The 20,894-nt window shown below is 39.5% G+C and overlaps 1 protein-coding gene across 1 annotated transcript in view; it reads right to left on the reverse strand.

The window, feature by feature from the left end:
- Nucleotides 1-20,894, reverse strand: part of HCN4 (hyperpolarization activated cyclic nucleotide gated potassium channel 4) — a 122,704-nt gene that overhangs the window by 63,628 nt on the left and 38,182 nt on the right. The window contains 1 exon segment of the mRNA XM_074232674.1: nucleotides 4,512-4,935. Coding sequence (XP_074088775.1) covers nucleotides 4,512-4,935 — 424 coding nt within the window.

The following is a 20,894-nucleotide window of genomic DNA, read 5'->3' on the forward strand; positions in this document are numbered from 1 at the left end:
GCTAGGTGGTGCAGTGGATAGAGCACCAGTCCTGGATTCAGGAGGACATGAGTTCAAACAGATTTGAACTTAGACACTGAATGATTACCTAGCTGTGTGGCCTTGGGCAAGCTACTTAACCTATTGCCTTGCAAAAAGCAAAAACAAAAAAGAACAAAGAAAAAAATATACTTATTGTGGGCCAGGCACTGTGTTCAGCCCTATGAATATAAATAAAAACAAGCAAAATAGTCCTTTACCTTAAGAAGTAGATCTTTTAAGGGGGAAAGAAAACATAAAAAAGGAGGTTGAGGCACAATAGGTACCTAGTAGTCTGGATGGACGTTTGCTAGGAAAGAGGCTGAGATCTAAAGATGAGGTGAAAGTTCACCTCTTAAAGTCCAGTGTCCCAGGTGCTAGGTCCAAGTTTCCTGTGAGAAGTGGATGAGAAAAATGGAGATGAAGACTAAAGAGCAAGGGGCAAGGCTCGAAGCTAGCTGGGAACTGCTTCTCACTGTTTAATAAAGCAAAAATCCACCATCTCTGTCCATGAAATCATTCAAGTAAATTGATAGTCTAATCTAATCTATTCTTGCTCTTGGCTGCCATTTATTAAGAATTTCCCTAGTGAACTGGCTCAGTTGGTTTCCAGGACCTTTGACTCTCCTCACTGTGTTGATATACACCAGATAAAAGTCCTTAGGAAATAGTGATAATTCTTATTTGTGTTTGTTCTTTTATCCATTTCCAAACATCTTTATGGTCAAGTTGTAGTTGCCTAATTTGACATTATAACCTTTCATTTTTATTCTTTCTTTTAGATTGATTTATCTTTGCTTTAACAGTTGGTAATCTAAGTGATCACAGACAACTAGTATGAAAATCAATTGGTAACTAGTCGTTTTTTCTGTCAAAACAGAATTGATTTTATTTTTTTTGTGATTGTTTTGATGTTTTCAAAATCCAGGGCAACCTGATTCTTCTTAAAGTAAAACATTCATCATATAAAGCTTCTATGTAATCTAATAATCTTTGGTCTCTTGGCCTTTTTAGTTTCTTTGCAGTGAAGAAACTGAGTATTAAGATATCCAATGATTTAATTGGTAAGATTCTATTAAATTCTGTATACAACTGACAGCATCATTGCAAAAAAGAAAGGGGGCTACATGGAACCTGAGATCAGAAATTAGAATGAGAATCCCTAATCTGGGGTCCATGAACTTGAAAATATTTTTGATGACTATTCCAAACTCATTGGCTTTCTTTGTATGACTACACATTTTGTGCATTTAAAAACATTATTAAAAACAGTTCTGGAAGATTCACCAGACTGGACAAGGGACCAATGAAACAAAAAAAAAGGTGAAAAATTCCTGAATTAGAACTACCCAGAAGTGAAAAGGGTTGTACTGGAAGTAGTGAACTTCCCTTTCCTAGAAGTCTTCATGAAAAGCTGGGTGACCTATTGTTAGGTGCATTAAAAAAAATACAGGTTGAAACACCTTGTTCCTACCTGTTTTTCCTATCATAGAATCTCAGAGACAAAAGGACCTTGGGAACATCTTGTTCCTTCCTTCTCTGAAATGCTATGAGATTATATTCTGTATTTTCCTTTACTTTATTTACTCCATAGTTAACCAGGATCATCCTGGGACAACAGATAGTCTTTCACTGTCCTGTACTTGAAATCTTTCCCATAAGGCAGACCTACCAGAACTGCCCCTTCCTAGAATGGACTTCAAGAACACAAATTCAACTCCATGACAGTCACACAATATAGTTTAATAGGACTTTATGGAATAGGTATACAATCCTCCCAGTAAGATGGCGGATCATTGAGCCATATCACCTCTGTTATTGATCATTGTCCTCCCGACCCCAGCTAGTGCTCAACTTTTCAATGCACTCTAAGAATGGTTGAGTGTTGTCATCTTCCCTGAAGCTACACATTTTGGAATACTGGATTCTTCCATTTTCCATAAAGTAGAAGCCTTCTACATGTATCATTTCTCCCAAGAGGAAGATGATATCCTAGAGAGCAGGAAGGATCTTATTTTTTCTATCAGTTTCTCCAGTGTTTAGCACAGAGTAAGTGCCATCTAAAGTGCTTTTTCATTCATTCATTACTCATTCATCCATTATTTCCTTATATCTCCTTTGCTCCATCAGTAATTGATCTCATCCCAGAGGGGCTTACATCCTCTTGTCACTTAGGTTCAGCCCTCCTGGGTACCTCTGTATGTATGTTTCTTTCCACCCAATCCCTAAATTTTCTCACATATGGAACAAAAGACATAGGTTTGCATCCCAGCTGTGCAACTAATTCACTGTGTGACTATGGGGAAAACAACCCAAGGGACAGAAGATAAAAGATGGAAACTGAAGCAGGTGGGATGGGGAGGAAGGGTGGAGGTTGATAAAGGGAGGCAGGGAACTTTCTCAGAAGGACTTACAGGTTCTTAGTGCCAGCTGCTTCATAAGCTTCCTCTAAATTCAGAAAAATATAATTCACAATCCCTGAATGTCAGCACTGAACTCTTTCACCCCTTTTCCTTATCAAATAAACAAGACTAATCAATGAAACAAAGGAGTCCTGGGTGGGGTGGGAGGCATAGATATATGAAGACAATATGATACAGTGGAAAGATGCTAAATTTGGAGTCAGAAAACATAGGTTCTAGTCTGTCACTTACTGTTTGAATTTTGGCAAATCATTTAATGTCTCTGCTCTTCAACCTTATCATCTAAAAATGAGATTAGATTATGTGACTTCTATGATCTTTTATAGCTTGAACATTCTGTGATTTCTTGACTATATCTTATTCATGACAGGGGTGCACTTGGAACCTGAGTCCCTGACCCCTTGACCCTTGGAGAATGGGCTTGATCCCATGAAATGTGGGCTCCCTGAGTGCCAACATCAACTATTTATTTATCTGGTGGAGGAACTGAAAGGAGTAAAGTGTGTGTGTATCTGTGTCTGTGTGTCTGTGTGTGTGTGTGTGTCTGTGTGTGTGTGTGTGTGTGTGTGTGTGTGTGTGAGTGAGTGGCAGACAAAGAGATAGAAAGAGACAAAGACAAAGAGAGAAAGAAATGGGGAGTGAGATAGAGAGATGGGGATAGAATTAGGGAAAAAAGAATTTGAAATATAAGATAAGGAATGGAATGAGGAAGAGGTCCCAGGGGATAATGGAAATAGTAGGAAAAGGGTAGTAATATGAGGTAACAGTGGTGAGGAAGTATTTATACAAGAGGACCAAGGGGGTACCACTATTCCCTTTATGTGATTTGGGGACCCTATAGAAATGTAACAATATGCTTTATCATCTCAAGGTAGAAAATAAGCCATTATGATTAGTAAGGGTTCAAAGGTAAAGGAAATATATCTCCAACCTTTGCTCCTTTTCTTCCTGTTTTCTCATTTACCTACAAACCTGAGCAACCTGGACCACACTCCCCCAATCTCAATTATTGTGGGCATTTTATGGTTATAACAGGAAAGAAGGAGCTACTGGTGCCAGACCCTGGGTTCAAATCCTACATCAGATTTGACATTGGGCAAATCATTGAACTTCTTTCAACTTAAGTATCCTTATCTATATTAAGAGGATAATAGTCCCTACTTCTGAAAGTTGTTGTGAGGATCAAATGAGATAATATATCTAAAGTGTTTTATAAATTACAAAGTGGTGTATAAATTCTAGCTATGGTGATTATTAAAATTTTATGAGTAAGAATGCCATGGTGCAGAGAAGGAATCTGGTTTGGGCTCAGATCTCACCTGTCACTGCTTTTGTAATCTTGGGCAAGTCACATGACATCTACTGACTCTCCAATTCTTTGTTTAGTGTTCAATAGGTGTTTAATAAATGCTTGTTGATTGACTGAATGATTGATTTGTAAAATTAGGGAATTGGATTAGATGGCCTTTAACATCCTGCCAAGCTCAAAATCTATAAAACTATGATCCTAGGAAAATCAAAAGATCTTGATTAGTGACTTTTGTGACCTTGGACAAGTCACCTAACCTCAGCTTCTTCTGTTTTAAAATGGAAAAAAAAACTATTATAAAGATTAAATGAAATAATGGATGTGAAAAGAGACGTTGTAGCCATAATGAATAAGGAGTTGGCCTCAGAGCCAGGAAGATCTGTCTGACAAGATGTATGGCATTCTTATCGTGTTTTTTTTTTTCATGTGGGGGACAGTGATCCACCTTCATCTTTCCTATCTCCTATGCTAACTTGTGGTTGCTGGAGCTGTCCAAATGAAGGTACTGACGATTCTTACCTTCAGACACTCCAAGTCAGATTGAAACCTAGTGAGATCAAGTGACTTGCCCCAGGTGACACAAGTACCCATGTACTCTAACTCCAAAGTTAATGAAGGAAAGAGAAAAAAAAAATATCTCCTTTATGTCCCATTCTGTTCTGATAGTCTACATTCTTACACTGTTTCCTTTATCATACTTTAATGCTCATTCTGTTGGCCTGGATCAGCCACATGGTGGTCCCTTTGGGGCCCTGACTCACCTCCTCCCACTGGTGGATGTAGCGAATGAGGCGGGAGAGGCGCAAGAGGCGAAGGAGGCTCAGGATCTTGGTGAATCGGACGATGCGCAGAGCCCGAGCTGTCTTATAGAACTCGGAGTCTATGCGTGTCTCCACAATGAGGAAGATGTAGTCCACAGGAATGGAGGAGATGAAGTCCACCACAAACCAACTCTTCAGGTATTTCATTTTGATCCTTTGAGGATCCAGAATTATCTCTGTGTTGTCCTCTACCACGATGCCTGTCCGGAAGTTGAGGACAAGGTCAATGAGAAAGAAAGTATCTGAGACCACATTGAAGACAATCCATGGTGTTGTATTCTCATCCTTGAAGAAGGTGATGCCCACAGGGATGATAATCAGGTTTCCCACCATCAGAAGCAGCATTGTCAGGTCCCAGTAAAACCTGTGCAGAGAGTGAGAGTCAGGTCACTTAGGGAGAGACTCCAAGAGAAAGATGCTTAGACAACTAGAGAAATAAATACAACGAGGTACATCCACCAAAAGAAGGACAGAAATAGACATGAAGGAGAAAGATACCAAGAGAACTATGAATGAAACATAGAAAAATATAGAAACAGAGACACCAACAAGGCAAGTGAGCAGGATAGAAAATCACAAAGTCCCTCATCTTGACTGTAGGGACCCTACTCTACCATTTTCTGAAAATTTCTTAAATCTTACCCTTTGAGGAGCCCTTTCAGTTCAATTTGATTCAATTCAATTCAATTTGATTAGATTAGATAAAAAAAATTTAATAAGCACACTCAGCACAGCACTGTACTAGCCTGGTTGAGATTCCAAGTTTAGATAAGACAAGGTAGCTAATCAAGTGCAAGTGAGAGACAGTTTTCTCTCTCAACCCTATGCTAACAGGACTCCTTACTGGCTATGCCTGCCTCTCCACAGAGAAAAAAGCAGTGCAAAAATAAACAAACAGGGCCATCTGGGAGGGAGACCAGGCAATGTGGGAACTTCATCTCACTCAATGAATGTCTTTTAAAACAGAATTTCCCCAGGAGATTCCAGGGCTTCCTGACTAGTTTTGCTGAGCTATTTGTAGGGTGTCCAATATGGATTGCTGTTGATATGTGAATAAATGAATCCCACACACACACACACCAACCAGTCTATGTCAACCAGGGACTATGTGTCTGTGCAATCCTGTGTTAGTCTCATTTGGGGAGACAAGAGAAGGGGCTACTGCTGTCCTTCAGGAAAGGAAAGTTGAAGATAAGAAATAATTATAAAACCCTATTAAGAGGACAAGTAGCCTGCCTTAATGGATAGAAAGCTGGCCTCAGTGTTAGGAAAGCCCACCTCCAATACATTCAAGGCCCACCTGATTCAAAATCCAGCTCTACTACAATTTGGCTGTATGTCCTTGGGAAAAATCACTTAAATTCCCAATGTTTTAGGCAACTTGCTTAAGGTCAAAAGCTGCAGAGAAGATAATAACCTGTATCGATAGATGGCATTCTTGATACCAATGAAAGTCAAAGTCTAATCCCTATTCCTATTTAACAGTGACCATTCAAATAAGGGCTTTGAGGTCTGAGAGCTGCAGCAGTTGAAGGGAACAGTGTTCAGTGCTGCTCACAGAGCAGCATCAGGGAAGGCAGCACTTGAGCTGGCCCTCGAAGGATATAGATCTATGGAGAGGCAGAAGGGACAGGTGAGGACAGGTCAGTCAATAAAGACCAAAGCTCTCAAGAATAAACATGTTTTGTGCTGGTTGCCAGGAGGAGATAGGCCTGATTGGGATCCAGGTGAGTACAAGTTAGGATACGGGAGAAAGAGGTGGTATTAGGGAGCAAACTGCAAAGGATGATAGGAACACTGAGTCAAAGGTAGAGAAAGAAGGAAGGTTAATGGTATATTTGGGGGGAAGTGGGTAAAGGACCTGAGCTTCAGAGATGTTCTCTTCCATGGGCAGCTATTCCCAGGGTCGGTATTAATGACACCAACAAAATGAAGAGTTGATGACTCAGGTTGATTATTCCCCTTACTGCCCTTTGCTGCTACTTCAGCACTAAGCTTCCAACCCAAACAGTCCCCAGGTACTCTAGTGCCCTTGCTCTGCTCCTGGGGCCACCTTCCTATGCAGAAAGATGACTGGTTTCTAGGCACCCAAGCCCCAGATACAATTGGGTTTCTAACCAGGAAGCCAGGCCAAAGGACAGGGTATTCAAAGGTTCCTCAATCCCACAGAAAGGTCCAAGAGGCTAGGAGGCTGGGAAAAGAGAGGAAATGAGGAAGAGCAGAAAGGGGTGAGGAAGAAGATTGTCCCTGTACAATCTGTTCAGGCCAGTGAAGATAGCCATGATTCTGATGCGAGGAAGTCAATCTAGGCATGGCTGGATGTCTGGCTGTTAGCCAACATCTCACATACCTGAGCTAGATTCTGCCTTAATCATTAGTGAATGATTCCTTGAGTATAGAGCTAAGACTCTGATCTCTCTTTTTCATGATTTTTTTTTCTCCTCTTTTGACTACTTCTCTTGTGCCCTTGTCTGAGGTTCTCAGTACCATATTGATCCTTCCAGTGAGATCTCTCCTCCCTACTCAGGTGGGAGAGGTGCTTGTTTGTTTCGATAAGGAGACACAATTGTTGTGTGGATAAGGAGACACAATTTTAAAATAGAAACCTGAAGAGGACAATGCTTATCCCATAGGAATGACAACAAAAGAGGAATGATTTGGTTAGGAAATAAAGCAAGGAAACCACTGAGATGTGACAACAAAGAGAATTGTCTGAGATTCAACATGAAATGAGTATAAGATGGAAGAAACTTAACCTAGGGTAAAGTTAAGAATGATATGAAACAGGAAGAGGAATGTAAAAAGTAAGGTACAAAATAAGTCAGGAAGTAGCAAAAAATTTCTAGGAACAGAAGGCAGGGGACTGAGTCCCAGTTTGATTCTTTCTAGCTATGTGATCACAGGCAAGTCACTTAACCATTTTCTATTTTAGTGTCCTTATCTGTAAAATGGACATAAGAATCCCTGAATCACATACCTCAAAGATTTATTGGGAGAGAGATGCTAGACAAAACTTCAAAGTGCTATATAAAGTGAGTTGTTATTAATAAAAAAAGGAGAAAAACAACAGAGAATATTGTTCAGAGACATATAATCAGCAGGGTGCTGGGAAATGTTTAACAGCTTGATCTAAAATAATGTACAGGGATAACTTGGTGGCACAGTGGATAGAGCACAATCCCCAGAGTCAGGAGGTCCTGAGTTCAAATCTGACCTCAGACACTTGATACTAGCTGTGTGACCTTGAGCAAGTCATTTTACCTCACTGTCTCACACACAAAAAAGTACAGCAAGACACACTCTGAATATACAGTATTTTATACATCACTTTCTTAAATCTGAACAAGTAATAAAGCAAGTCACGATTTGTAACATTTGCTGATTTCTGAGGTAAAAGTGTTCAGACTGAAAATTTAATAATTGGCTCCAGTTTGGGCTGGCTTCAGTACACCCCAGGGCATGACAATGTTAATAATGATGCCAAAAAAGAACTGTTCAACTTTCATTTTTTTTTCCTTCATGTTCTCTTATCTAAGAGAAGACTCTTCTGATTAGGAAGGGCAGAGAAAATAAATTTGAGGAAAAATCCAAATATAAGATAGGTGAGGAGGTATTAAAAGTTCAACCATCTTCTGTCAATAAGTCAAAGAAATTGCATCCCAGAAAAAAAAATGAAAACATTTGCAAATGTGAACTCTGAACCGCTCTCAGTAATCGCTGAAGAGTTATGGGAAACAAGGGAAGTATCCAGCTGGCGATGAACAAATGTTTTGATTTTCTGAAGCAGGAGGAGGGGAATCCCAGAAATTAGAGATTGGTGAACTTGACACTGGTCCCAAGCAAGATTCTAGAAAAGATTAAAGAGATGATTTATGAGCATTTAAGGTGATCAATGGGAGCTAGTATGGGTTAAATTAGAAATCACCACAAAAAAAAGAACTAAGTGCCAAAACAAAGAAGTCATGCCAGATGAATTTTATTTCCTTTGTTGATAGGTTGAGTTGCCTAGTAGGTGAGACAAATGTTACAGATATCGTGTGTCTCAGTTTTTAGGAAGGTTTTTGACAGAATCACTTTTTTATCTGTCAAGGAGACTGTTTGTTGGAGTAATGTGGTAGAGAGTATTGATTCTACAGTCAGAGAATTTGGGCTCAAATCCCAGGTCTTATTCTTACTACCTATGTGAATTTGAGTAATTCCCTTCAATTCCTTGGGCCTTGGTTTTCTCATCTGTGAAATGAGGAGTTGGATTAGTTGGCTTCTGTGGTCCTTTCCAGATCAAGATATGGAATGAGTTGCTACTAATGAACCTCTGGTGCATTGCAGAGCTCACTGCCTCCTTCAATGAATTCTATCCTATGAATGATTCTCAAAAAGGGAAAGCTGCAAAAAAACCTAATCAACAGGCCATCTAAACTACTGGTAACTGAGCAATTAATAACAGAGCATGGTGTTTCCTCAAGTCACCTGACCCAGATGAACTTGAAGAAGACAAAAGAATCGCTATTTCTGAAGAAGGGCGTGTAGGAAATGTTCCACAGAAGTCAATCGACAAGCACTTACTGATACCTATGTACCAGTCCTATGCCAAGCCCTGGGAAAATGAAGAAAGGCAAAACCACAGTCCCTGACCTTAAAGAATTCATGGTCTAATGGGAGGGACAAAACTCAAACAATTATAAACACACAAGATATATATTCTAAATGAGTTATTATTGTTGTCTGCCCTTCATTCTGGAAGAAGACCATGACATCAGAGAGGTGATGCCATGACATGAAGTGAATTGGATTTGAGTGAGGGGATTCTGTGCTAAGTCATGAGCTTCATTTTCTCCTCTGAAGCCATCTGGGTCCAGGGTTAGGTACAGATCAGGACTGGAGATGGCCCTTGATGCAGTGGGAGACCTTGGCCTTTTAAAGCTAAAATCTTTATCAGGACTCATTGCCTGTAGAATAGATAACTTCTAAGTTCCCTTCTTGTTAGAAATCTATGGTCCTGTGACTGATGACAGTCCATTTTCATATGAACTTAGCCATTTTCAAAAGCTCTTGAGACCATTCAACATTCTATACTCTGGTAGAATAAAAATTCCTTTGCAGCAGAAAGCATCTTACTGTATTTGTAAACCAAAGGGGCCTAGGGCCATGTCTGTCACATAGTAAGCACTTAATTAAAGCTTGCTGATTGATTGCTGGTTGATAGAACAGTGAGTTGGATGCTAATTTCTGGTAATAGCCTGGAACAGATTATGAATGGAATATTTGTGAGCCTTTAGAAATGGAGGCAATGATCACTCCTATGCAACAGGGCTTCATTAGCTACAACTTATTCCATATTAACTTCATTTCCTTAGATCACGGGAATGTCACATTGTAGCATACTCTGATTTCAGCAAAGAACGGGGTAAAAATCTTTCAAGTATTGTTGCAAATAAGATGGAATGTTATGAACTGAGTGATTTTACAGTTAATAAATTAAGAACTGGAAGATAACTGGACCTAAAGAATGTCATCAATGGTTTGACATCAGTTTAAAGAGGTTTTTAGTGGAGAGCTACAGGGCTCTATCCTTGACCCACATCTATTGAACATTCTCATCTATTATTTGGATGCCAAGTTTTTCAAAGTTGAGGATGAAACTAAGTTGAGTAAAATTGCAAATATGCTGAATGAAAGAATCAGAATCTAAAAAAAATTTTGATAGGTTAGAAAAGGAGTTGAATGGGGCGGCTAGGTGGTGCAGTGGATAGAGCACCGGCCCTGGAGTCAGTAGTACCTGGGTTCAAATCCGACCACAGACACTTAATAATTACCTAGCCTTGTGGCTTTGGGCAAGCCACTTAACCCCGTTTGACTTGGAAAAAACCTTAAAAAAAAGGAGTTGAATTAAAAAAGATGTAATATCTAATAGATAAAAGGTCTGCAGTTTCACCGATACAGGTTGTTGCCTCTTACTGGTTCAGCCTGCACCCCCTCCATACCTTAGTAGATGACTTCATGAATTGCTACAGCCAAAAACATTCAAGACTTGATGGCCAATCTTTGAGTTTTAAGTATTTTGGTTTTTTGTTTTTTTTTTTTTTTTTTTGCAAGGCAATGGGATTAAGTGGCTTGCCCAAGGTAGAGAATCATTAAGTGTCTGAGGCCAGATTTGAACTCAGGTACTCCTGACTCCAGGGCCGGTGCTCTATCCACTGCACCACCTAGCCACCCCTAAGTATTTTTAAACCTAGCTAGGCCAATCCTCATTAAAGAGTTCATTAACTTATATCAAGAATAAAAAGAATTAATATTTATGTGGTATTTATTGTATGCCAAGCACTTTACAATTATTTTCTCAATTGATCCTCACATAATCCCTGGTCAGGAGGTGTTATTATTACAGATGAGGAGATTGAGGCAATCATAGGTTAAGTGCCTTGCCCTGAGTCTCACAGGTAGTGACCTCAGGTCTTGCTGACTCTAGGCCCAGCGTCTTATCTATCATACTATCTAGCGGCCTCTTCCTATTTGCTAAGAATGTCCATAGCTTAATCTTACAGAATCCATGCAAAAAACAAACAACAAAAGAGGACTTGAAATGAAACTTAATAGGGTGAAATGGAAAGTCTTGAGTTAAAGCAAAATCATTTGTACAAATAGAAGATGGAGAAGACATGTCTAGAAGTCTGATGTGTGAGATGAAGACATGGGTATTTCAGAAGACTGAAAGGTCAGTGAATCACTCATGTGAGACAGCAAAGAAAAATTTCAAATAATCTTAGTTTTCATTAACCTAAGGTTGGAAACTTAGAGTCCCCCTTTACTCTGCCTCAGTCAAGCCACAGTCATAGCATCATTTGTAGTTCTGGCTGGCACATTTTAAGAGAGGTGTTGACAAACTGGGAAAAAAATCAGATGCAAATGACTGAGAGGACTTCATCTTAAGTCAAGATTCATTGAAGAAACCTGAAATTTTTAGGTTGGAAATAAGAAAGCTAAATACCCCCATTTTCTTTGCTTTCAAATAATTTAAGGGCAATCATTTAGAAAGATTCAACATGTTCTTCTTAACCCAAGAAGGCAGAACCAAGACTAATGAAGGTAGAGAAGGAAAAGAAGCAGATTTTAATAACGTAAGAAAGAAGAGCTTAAAAGTGATAATTGCCCAGATTGGGAAGGTTCTGGCCCAGTAGAGAGGGCATTCCTCATCACTAGAAGTCTTTGAGGTAAAACTGGATAATCACCCGTTAGGAATGATGTTGAAGGACACATGCTTCAGGTAGGGGTTGGAACACAATGACATTTGAAGTCCCACATCCAGTCTTCTATGAATCTCTGATCTCCTTGTGGGAAATATGGAAAATTTTAGACTGCATAACAGTATAGCAAGGTAGAATCAGGGATGTTGGAATGACCATACTCAGAGAACATTGATTAAATGATCACTAGTTTTTTCTGGAGACAGGCCTAGGGGTACACTACAGTGAATAGCCCTGGAATTGCATTAGAATCAAATAATTTTAGGTCTGGAAAGAATATCAGCCATGTGTAGTCTGTTCCCCCAATTTGCAGACAAGGAAACTGAGGTCTAAAGTAACTTGGTCAAGGTCACATAGCAAAGTAGCTGGGACAAAAAAGAAACCAGCTGCATAAGCACAAAATAGATAAAGACAGACTTAGAGCTGGAAAAAACTTTAGGAGTATCAAATCCAATCTCTCCATTTTACAGATGAGGAAATGGGGATACAGAAGTATTGACTTGTATGGTGTCATAGAACTAGTAAGTAAGGTTATCAACTCAGATCATCCAGTCCAAGTTTCAACAATCTATCAGTGTACCTTACCTTTAACCTTAGAGATCATCTGCATTTTAAAGAATAGGGCAAAAAAAAAAAACTATTTACCGATCAGAGTCAGAGGGGAAGGTAAATTACAGGGAAATAGTAGCTCTGGATCTAAGTTCAGTGTTTATTCCACTGCATCAGCACAGTGCTTGGAAGAGACCTGGTGTATCGACTATTCATGTGGGGAAAAATACAATTTAGGATTTCTTTTATTGGCTGGATTGTTGAAACGTGGGTGACAAAAACCTGAAGGCAATATAGGAGCACAGTACTTCTATCCTGGGCATTATATTTTCATAGTTGGGCTGGAAAAGTAAAAATTATTTAGCAGAAGCAGAAGATGATGACCACATCATCCTGTCCCAGACCAAAAGGGTAATAAAGGACTAAGAAGACTGGTTCCAGACACATTAAAGACTTGGCATAGCCTAGAAATAGATGGTTAGTAGAATTGTCTTGGAGAGAAGTCTTTAGTGAAGTGTCTCAGGGCTCTGTTCTTGGCCCAAGAAACCATTCTTATCCATGATTTAGATTGTCATGGTTTTCAAATTTGATTAAGTAATATGTTGGGTAAAAAAAAAATAGATTCTATGGGGCAGCTAGGCGGCACAGTAGATAGAACTGGCTCTGGAGTCAGGAGGACCTGAGCTCAAATTCGGCCTCAGACACTTAGTAATTACCTAGCTGTATGACCTTTGGCAAGTCACTTAACCCCATTGCCTTGCCAAAAAACCCTAAAAATAGATTCTATAAAGGTATTGCTAAACTAAAATGGGCTAAATTTCAGTAAGATGAAAATTGAACTGATACATAAGGTTGTTGGGGTAGGAAACATATCAGAAGAAAATAACCCAAAAAGAAGGACCAAACTCAATGCACACTAAACAGAGTGATAGATCACTCTGTCTCTCTTTGAACACTTAGGATAACAGGGAGCTCATTACCTCATGTGGAAGCTTGTTGGATAGCTGTGGTATGAAGCCACATAATCTTAGAACTAAAAGGGACCTAAGCTAAAACATCTAGGACCTTTGAAGTTATCTAATCCAGCTTCCCATTTTACTCCCTAGGGGAAGATAAAGGACTTAGCCATAGTCATATAACTAGTATTCCCAGATATGAATCTGGATCTTCAAACTCCAAAGTCATGGTTCTTTCATTGTACCATACTGCTTCTCCATTAAAAAGCACCTTGTCTCCTAAAAATTCAAGGTACTTACAGCTCATCTATTAATTTGTTTCACAATACTCCAAAGTCATGGCTGTGGTCATGGATTATTAGCCCCATGTTGTAGAAAAAGCAAGAAGATTAAGTAGTTTAATCAAAATCACATAAGAAACTGGTTAAGTAAACATAGGTCTTGGCTTCCTTAGTAACCTGTCTATAGACTGAAATGCTAACTCATGGGTCCAGCAGATATGGACATATGCTGCTCTTCCCAGGTCCCAGTGGTAAAGATAGAGCACCTGAGAGGCAGAACACTGACTTCTAACCATGTGCAACTTGGTTTGCCCAGCCATGTCCTGGAGATCATGCCAGCGCCAGGTGGCTCTGGTCCAGGGCTGCTGTGTGAAGGGCATGAAATGATGGTGCAGTTTCCACATATTATTAATTTGGACAGTTATACAATAGCATATAAAGGTTCTAGGCTGGGGAGAAATTAATATGTCTTTCCCTAGAAGAAATAACCTTTCAGCCATATTTAATCTCCCTGTTGCAGGGAAGAAAGGAAAAAGGAACTTTGGGTAAAGACTAGCAAGGTATCTTCCCCTCTGACTCTGACAGGAACTGACCACACACAAGGTCCTCCCACCACTCCACCCTATCCACTACAATCAAAGTTGGGTAAAGCCAAAGCCTTCTAATGCTTGGTTTTCTTTACCAATTTATCTCACAATAATAGGATGAGGGAATGAGAAAAAGAGAGGGCATGGTGTCTTTCAAAACCAGCCCTTTGTCATCTCCCACCTGGACTATTGTAATAGCCTTCTGGGTTGACTTCATTGCTTCTATTCTCTTCCCACCCCTGCCCACCCTCCTCTCCATTGTCAAAGTGATTTTCTGCCAGCACAAATCTGACCACATCATCCTCTTCTCCCTTAGCTCAATAAATTCCAGTGCCTCCTTATTAGCTCTACCATCAAAAAGAAAACTCTCTCTTTGACATTGAAAGCCCTTTATAACCAGCCCCTTCCTCCTTTCCAGTCCTGGTGTATCTCCACATATTCTATGATCAAGCTACACTTGCCTATTTGCTGTTGCTCCCACAAGGAATTACATTTTCCTAGGCCCTGCCTTCACCTTACCCATGTCTGGAATGATAGCCTTCTTCACATTTGCCTCTTGGCTTCCCTAGATTTCAAAACTTAGTTCAATTTGACTTTCTGGAGGAAGACCCTCTTTCTTATCCCTTCCCCTGCCCCCAGGCTGGTGCCTTTCCCTCTGAGATTATTTTCCATTTATTCTGCATATATCTTGTATGAACAGTTTTCCTGTTTTTTCCACCATTAGAATATCACTTCCTTGAGGCCATGTTTTTCCTCTTTGTATCTCTGACAATAAGCATATCTCATACATAGGAAATACTTACTAATAAAGGCTCGTTTCTGACTACTGGCTGCCAAAGCCAGAATCTCAGATACTATTTTATGTCTCCTTAGAAAATTAATAATATCTTTTATTTTTACCTGCCTGCCTTCTTTGGTGTTTTCCCTTCTCTGTTCCAGATAATCACTCCTTAAAATGAAGAATTCAAAAGGGGCAGAGAGGGGGAATATGGGAAACCACGTTAGCAAATATAGCATACTGAAAAATCCTGACGATATCTAGTCCTACCCCATAGGCTCCCACTTCTGGAATGAAGTAGGGAGGTGGGGGATAGAGGTGAAGAGGTATAGAAGACTCTTTAACAACTGAGAAAATTGAGTCAGTCTCTAATAAGGAGAATTCATTTCACTTCACCAAATATTTAGAACTGCTCATAGCTGACAATCCTTTGTTAGATTCTGGGGCTGCTGGAAAGGAAATAAAGTCTAGTTTTCAGCTGCTTAGGCAAAGATTAGAACTTTTCATCTCTCAGGAAGAACACTGGGCTTGAAATCAAAAGATCTAGGTTCAAATCCTTCCTTCATTACCTGTATGACCTTGTAAAGATCATTCAATCACAATGTGACTCAATCTCCTCATCTGTAAAATGATGGGGTTGGACCACAAGCCTTCTCATGTCTCTTACAGTTTTAAATCTATGCTACTATGGTCCACTGCACCCCAATTCTTATGTCCCTTTGCACAAAGGAATCTTAGAATTAGAAAGGAAACTGGGACATCATTTAAATCAACTCTTTCATACTACAGGTGAAGAAGGTAAAAGAAGAAATAACCTGTTCAAGGTCATCTATCATAGGAACCTGGCCCTGAAGCTGGAAGAGACCTCAGAAACCATTTAGTCACCTCCCTCATTTTGCAAATAAGAAAACTTAGAGTTACAAAATTCAGTGATTTACCTTAGATCCTATAAGTAGTGAGTCATATTTCAAACTCACAGCTGTATCTGCTATACAGATTCCATCTCTCACCCTCATTTAAGCACTCCAAAGAGAGATACAGTTCATAGGATCCAAGATTCAAAGCTGGAAAGGACCTTGAGACCACATAACCAAACTCTCATTTGACACTTGAGGAAATTGAGGTCCAGAGAGATTAAATAAAATAGAAAATATCAGACAGAATAGGCAGAAAGTAACCATCAGAGGTGGGCTGTGAACTCAGATTCTCTATCCCCAGGCACTAAGTTATTGAAAAAGTCAAGATGTAAATCACATTCTTCTTCAGATACGGATTAGGCTTAGTGACCTCTAGAGATTCATAGTTCTTTTAAAAATTTACATTTTTCAATTTTTTTCCATTAACAAAAGTCTATTTTCTATCACACAAACACTCACACATACACACACTATAAAAAAAGAAAAGCAAAACCTTGTTTCCTTCTAATTCTAAATTCTGTGCTTCTGTGAATAGCAGCCAGGTCTCCTGACCTGTTTAGTCAAGTGATATTACCACTTTACCATGATGCTCTCTCCTCAATTTCCCCTCTGATACCTTCACATGACAGCACACAAATCCCCATATACAAACAAACATAGACACACATCACAATGACACATGCAAAAAGAAATATGATCACATACATATAAAGTAAACATACATACCTTCATGTGCACATATCTACATGCATGTGTAAACATATAGAAATTGATAAAACATAATCAAAACATGTATGTGTGCGGAGAAAGAGAGAAGAAGACAGAGACAGAGAGAGAAAAGAGAGAAGTGGGGTAGGAGAGAGAAAAATGGAGATAGAGGAGAGAGAGAAGACAGAAAAAGAAAAGGAGAGAGGATGGAGAGAGAGAGTGGGAGAGAGAGAGGGAGAGAGAGAGAGATGAGAGAAAGAAAGGAGAGAAAAGGAGAGCAAGAAGGAGAAAACATGAGAAACAAGAGAGAAAAGAGAGACACAGAGAGAGAGACAGAAAGAAGAAAAAAGAAAGAGAAGAACAAGAGAGAAGAAAGAGAGAAGAAGGAGGAGAAGAAGAAGAAGAAGAAGAGAAAGAAAGAAAGAAAGAAAGAAAGAAAGAAAGAAAGAAAGAAAGAAAGAAAGAAAGAAAGAAAGAAAGAAAGAAAGATATTATCTTCTATTTTATCTCAGGCAGAATCATCAACACAATGGTGGTTTCAGTGAAACTGCCACACATATGTCTTGTGATGGCTACGTAACTCTTGTACAGAAAAGAATATTAAGGTAGCTTCTAAAATTAACATTAAAGACAAAGAAATGAAAAGGGAAAGAGGAAAGAAGAGAAGGTAATGTAGGAAGGAGAGGGAATAAAGGAGAGAGGAAAGGGGGAGGAGGGGAGGGAGAGAGAAGGAGAGAAAAAGGAAGAGAAAGCAGGATTTGGCAGGGCCACTACTCCATCCTGTTTCTCTGTTTTCCCCAGCTCCAGATCCCTCAATTACAGAGTAAAGTCGATACAGTAATTAATAGGAGAATGTTTGCATTTCGTGGTCTTCATAAAACCAAATTACATGATGCAAAAATACCCATTTTCTAGCCTCGCACATAATGTTTTTGATGAAGAGGCTCAAATGCCCATGGGGTTATTTTTAGCCCCAGCTGGGGTGCCTGTGCTGGTTTACAAACAACGTGGTTAGCACGCTGATATACTGGTACCATTACCCTCCCAGAGGATGTCTGTCAGGATTCCCGCACAGTCCATGAGTCACCACACTGGCAGGACCATACAAATGCTCCCTGTACCTCACAGAAATTATTAGAGACTCCTAGATGGGATAGCTCTATTCAAACTCATTCAAGTCAGGTCACCAAGTGACAATTTATAAGCCTTGCACGGGGTGAGCATACTTGTATTACTGCTGTCACTGCTGCTGCTGAGGACAGCATTTTTAAAGGATGGATTAAAAAAGGCTGGGGGTGGAGGTGGAGCCACAACTGCTGAGCAGGGATGTGGGTCTTCCCCAAGGGTTTTATGCACAGATTTTTGAGGGAGAGAGAAAAAACAATTACATGCCATTTCTCCAAACAACTGATCAACAAATCAATATTTACTGCTTTTCTACTATTTCAAATATAAAGTGAAAGGATATATTATTCCTACTCCTAATTCAATTAAGAAGATAATATTAGCATATCTGAAAAGTGAAATAACAAAATAAGGCAAGAACATAAGAATTGTCACAAGACAGGAAGTGATCAGTTTCCAGATGTGGGGTAAAGATGCGAAGTGCTTGTGCTCATGGGAGGGAGAGATCACTATGCAATCTAGAAGCTTAATTAGGAGGTGTCATTTATCTGTATCTTACAGACAGGAGAAATTTGGATAGGTGGGTATAAAGGAGGACAGGGATGCAAATATTCTAGATAGGATACTTGAGGGTTAAAGGATAAGCATGTGAGGTCCAGGGAATAGTGGAGATATTTGACCAAAGAAGAGGAATTGTAGAGGGAAGAAATGAATGGGAGGCAAATTGAGAGAGAGGATGAATAGTGTGGAAACTTTTGGAAGGGGGTACTATGAACTATGATCATTTTCAGTTCAATTCAACAATTTCAACTAAACCTTTAAGGTACCACACTAGGTGCTGAGGATGTAAAGAATGTCATCAAATGTGATGATAATTATACTTAGAACAGTGCTTAGGACATGGTGCATTCTATTTGTTTCCTATTTCTGTTAACCAACATCCAGTAGTCTGATGTATCAAGAAAGTAGCATTTGTTGAGATGGGTAATGTGTAATAAGACTGGAAAGATAAATTGGATCTAGATTGTAAATAACATTAAATGATAAACTAAGGAATCTATATTAATGTAGGCAGCAAGGGGCTACATTAGATTTCTGAGCAAAAGAATGGCCTGGTCAGGCTATTTTGGCAGCCTTTGTGAAGAATAGTCTGAAGAGAGACTGGAGTCTGGGAGAGCAAAGAAGTCTCACACAACAACCCAAGCTAGAGATGATGAGTTCTTGGTCTAAAGTGGTGACAATGAAAATGAAAAAAGAGGAAATATTTTGAGAGCCATTGCAGACAGGAATTTTTAGAAGGGTCATGAGTTTAATTTGTGAAATTGTTGAATTTCACAGTGAAGAAATTTCACTGAAATGGAAATGTCCAGTTGTAAACTTATATAGCTTAGATTAGAACTCAGAACTTGGATTAGAACTCAGAGGAAAGAATTTGGCTGGATTATCTAGATTTGAAAGGCATGTGAACCCAGATCATGGCAGATGAGATGGCCAAGGCAAAGTGTATAAAAAGAGAAGAAAAGAGAGCTGAAGATAGACTCATGGGGAGAACCCCCTACTTAAGAATTAGGGGAAAGGAGGATAAAAAATATTGAAAGAAGCTGAAAAGGCATGGTCCAAAACCCAAGAGTAAAGGAAACTGAGATAGGAGAAAGTATCCAGAAGAAAGGATGGTCATGCACTGCAGAAAGATCAATGAGTGGAAGGACAAAGTCCATTGTATTTAACACTCAGTAGAGTGTTGGGTTCAAAAAAGTACAAGAGAATGAGAAGAGAATGGGTTGTAGGGAAGTAGAAGCAGCATTTTTTAGGAGAATGGCAGTGAAAAATACAAGAGATACAAAATAATAGCTGGTAGGGATGACAAGGTCAAAGATATTTTTTTAAGCTTAGGGAATATCCAGTCGTGTTTATAGGCAGCAGGAAAGGACTGAGAATATAGGGAGAAACTGAGGATGGGTCAAGGGTAATGATCAATGGAATGCACTTCTAGAATATACCGGAACAAGTAGAATCAAGGGTGCATGTGGGTACATTAGGATTGGGAAGGAGAACTATGTCATTCTCTGAAAACAGAGTAAGAGAAGAAAGTATGAGTAAAGACATAGAGAGATCCTGATGTATGGACATGAAATGAGAATACTTATAACAGATAGCCTCAGTTTTCTTAGTAAAGTAAGAGACAAGGTTATCTGTTCAAAGTCAGAGGGGGGTGGGCTGGATTCGGGGACCTGAGAGAAAGTACTAGGAACCATCACTGTGGGGAATGTGATGGAGAGTCAGTTGTTGATGAATAAAAGGATTACTGCACAGTAGTAAAGATCCAGTTCAAGTTAGATAACATGAATTTGAAGTGGACCCAGTCAGCATGGTTTCCTGACAATCTGAAAACATCCAGTAGCTGTTAAGAGAAACCTTAGTGCAGGGCTGAACAAAACAAGGCTTAGTGAGTTTCTGTCAGTCCTTCTGTGAACGTCACATAGCCTTTCCCCCTTAACAAATACAGAATTCTCTGAACATGAGGCAGGCTCGCTCAGGAAATTGCTAGCCAATCACTATTTCAGAACCATGGACAGCACACAATGCTCAGCACATGTAATGCTTCAGCTTCTCGGGGAAAGTGCCTAGAAATCTGGAAGCCCACCAACTTTTTCTTTCACCTTGTCTTTCACGGGGGCGGAAGATGTGGTGGAATAAGGGAGGGTGGGGCTTCCCTCTTTTTCTGGGTACCCTGTCCCACTTTGTGGTTCCATAGAAAAAACACTGAATTTGGAGTCAGAATCTCTGCTTGACAAACTTTAGCTTTAAAAAAAAAGCCATGGGTGAGTCACTTAAACTCAAATTTAGTTTTCTTACCTATAAAATTGGGATTAAAAACCTTGCACTACCTACTTCACAAGGCTATTATGAGGGTTGAACCAGGCAATACATATAAAACAATTTGTAAACCTTAAAGCATTATAAACTTATATATGGGAAGTAGAGTGAGACAGGGGATGAAGATTTCCTCCCTCTGACATATACTAGTTATGTGACCCTAGACAAATGACTTTAACCTCTCTGTGTTCTAGGCAGCTTTCTAAAGCTTCAAGTTGATGAGAAAGTGCCAAGTTGAATTGGTAGAGGGAATCCTCTAAGCTGAAAGATCCTTAGACCAATGAAATAAATTATCCTGATCTTT

The sequence above is a fragment of the Macrotis lagotis genome, chromosome 4, assembly GCF_037893015.1.
Source record: "Macrotis lagotis isolate mMagLag1 chromosome 4, bilby.v1.9.chrom.fasta, whole genome shotgun sequence".
Lineage (NCBI taxonomy): Eukaryota > Metazoa > Chordata > Mammalia > Peramelemorphia > Peramelidae > Macrotis > Macrotis lagotis.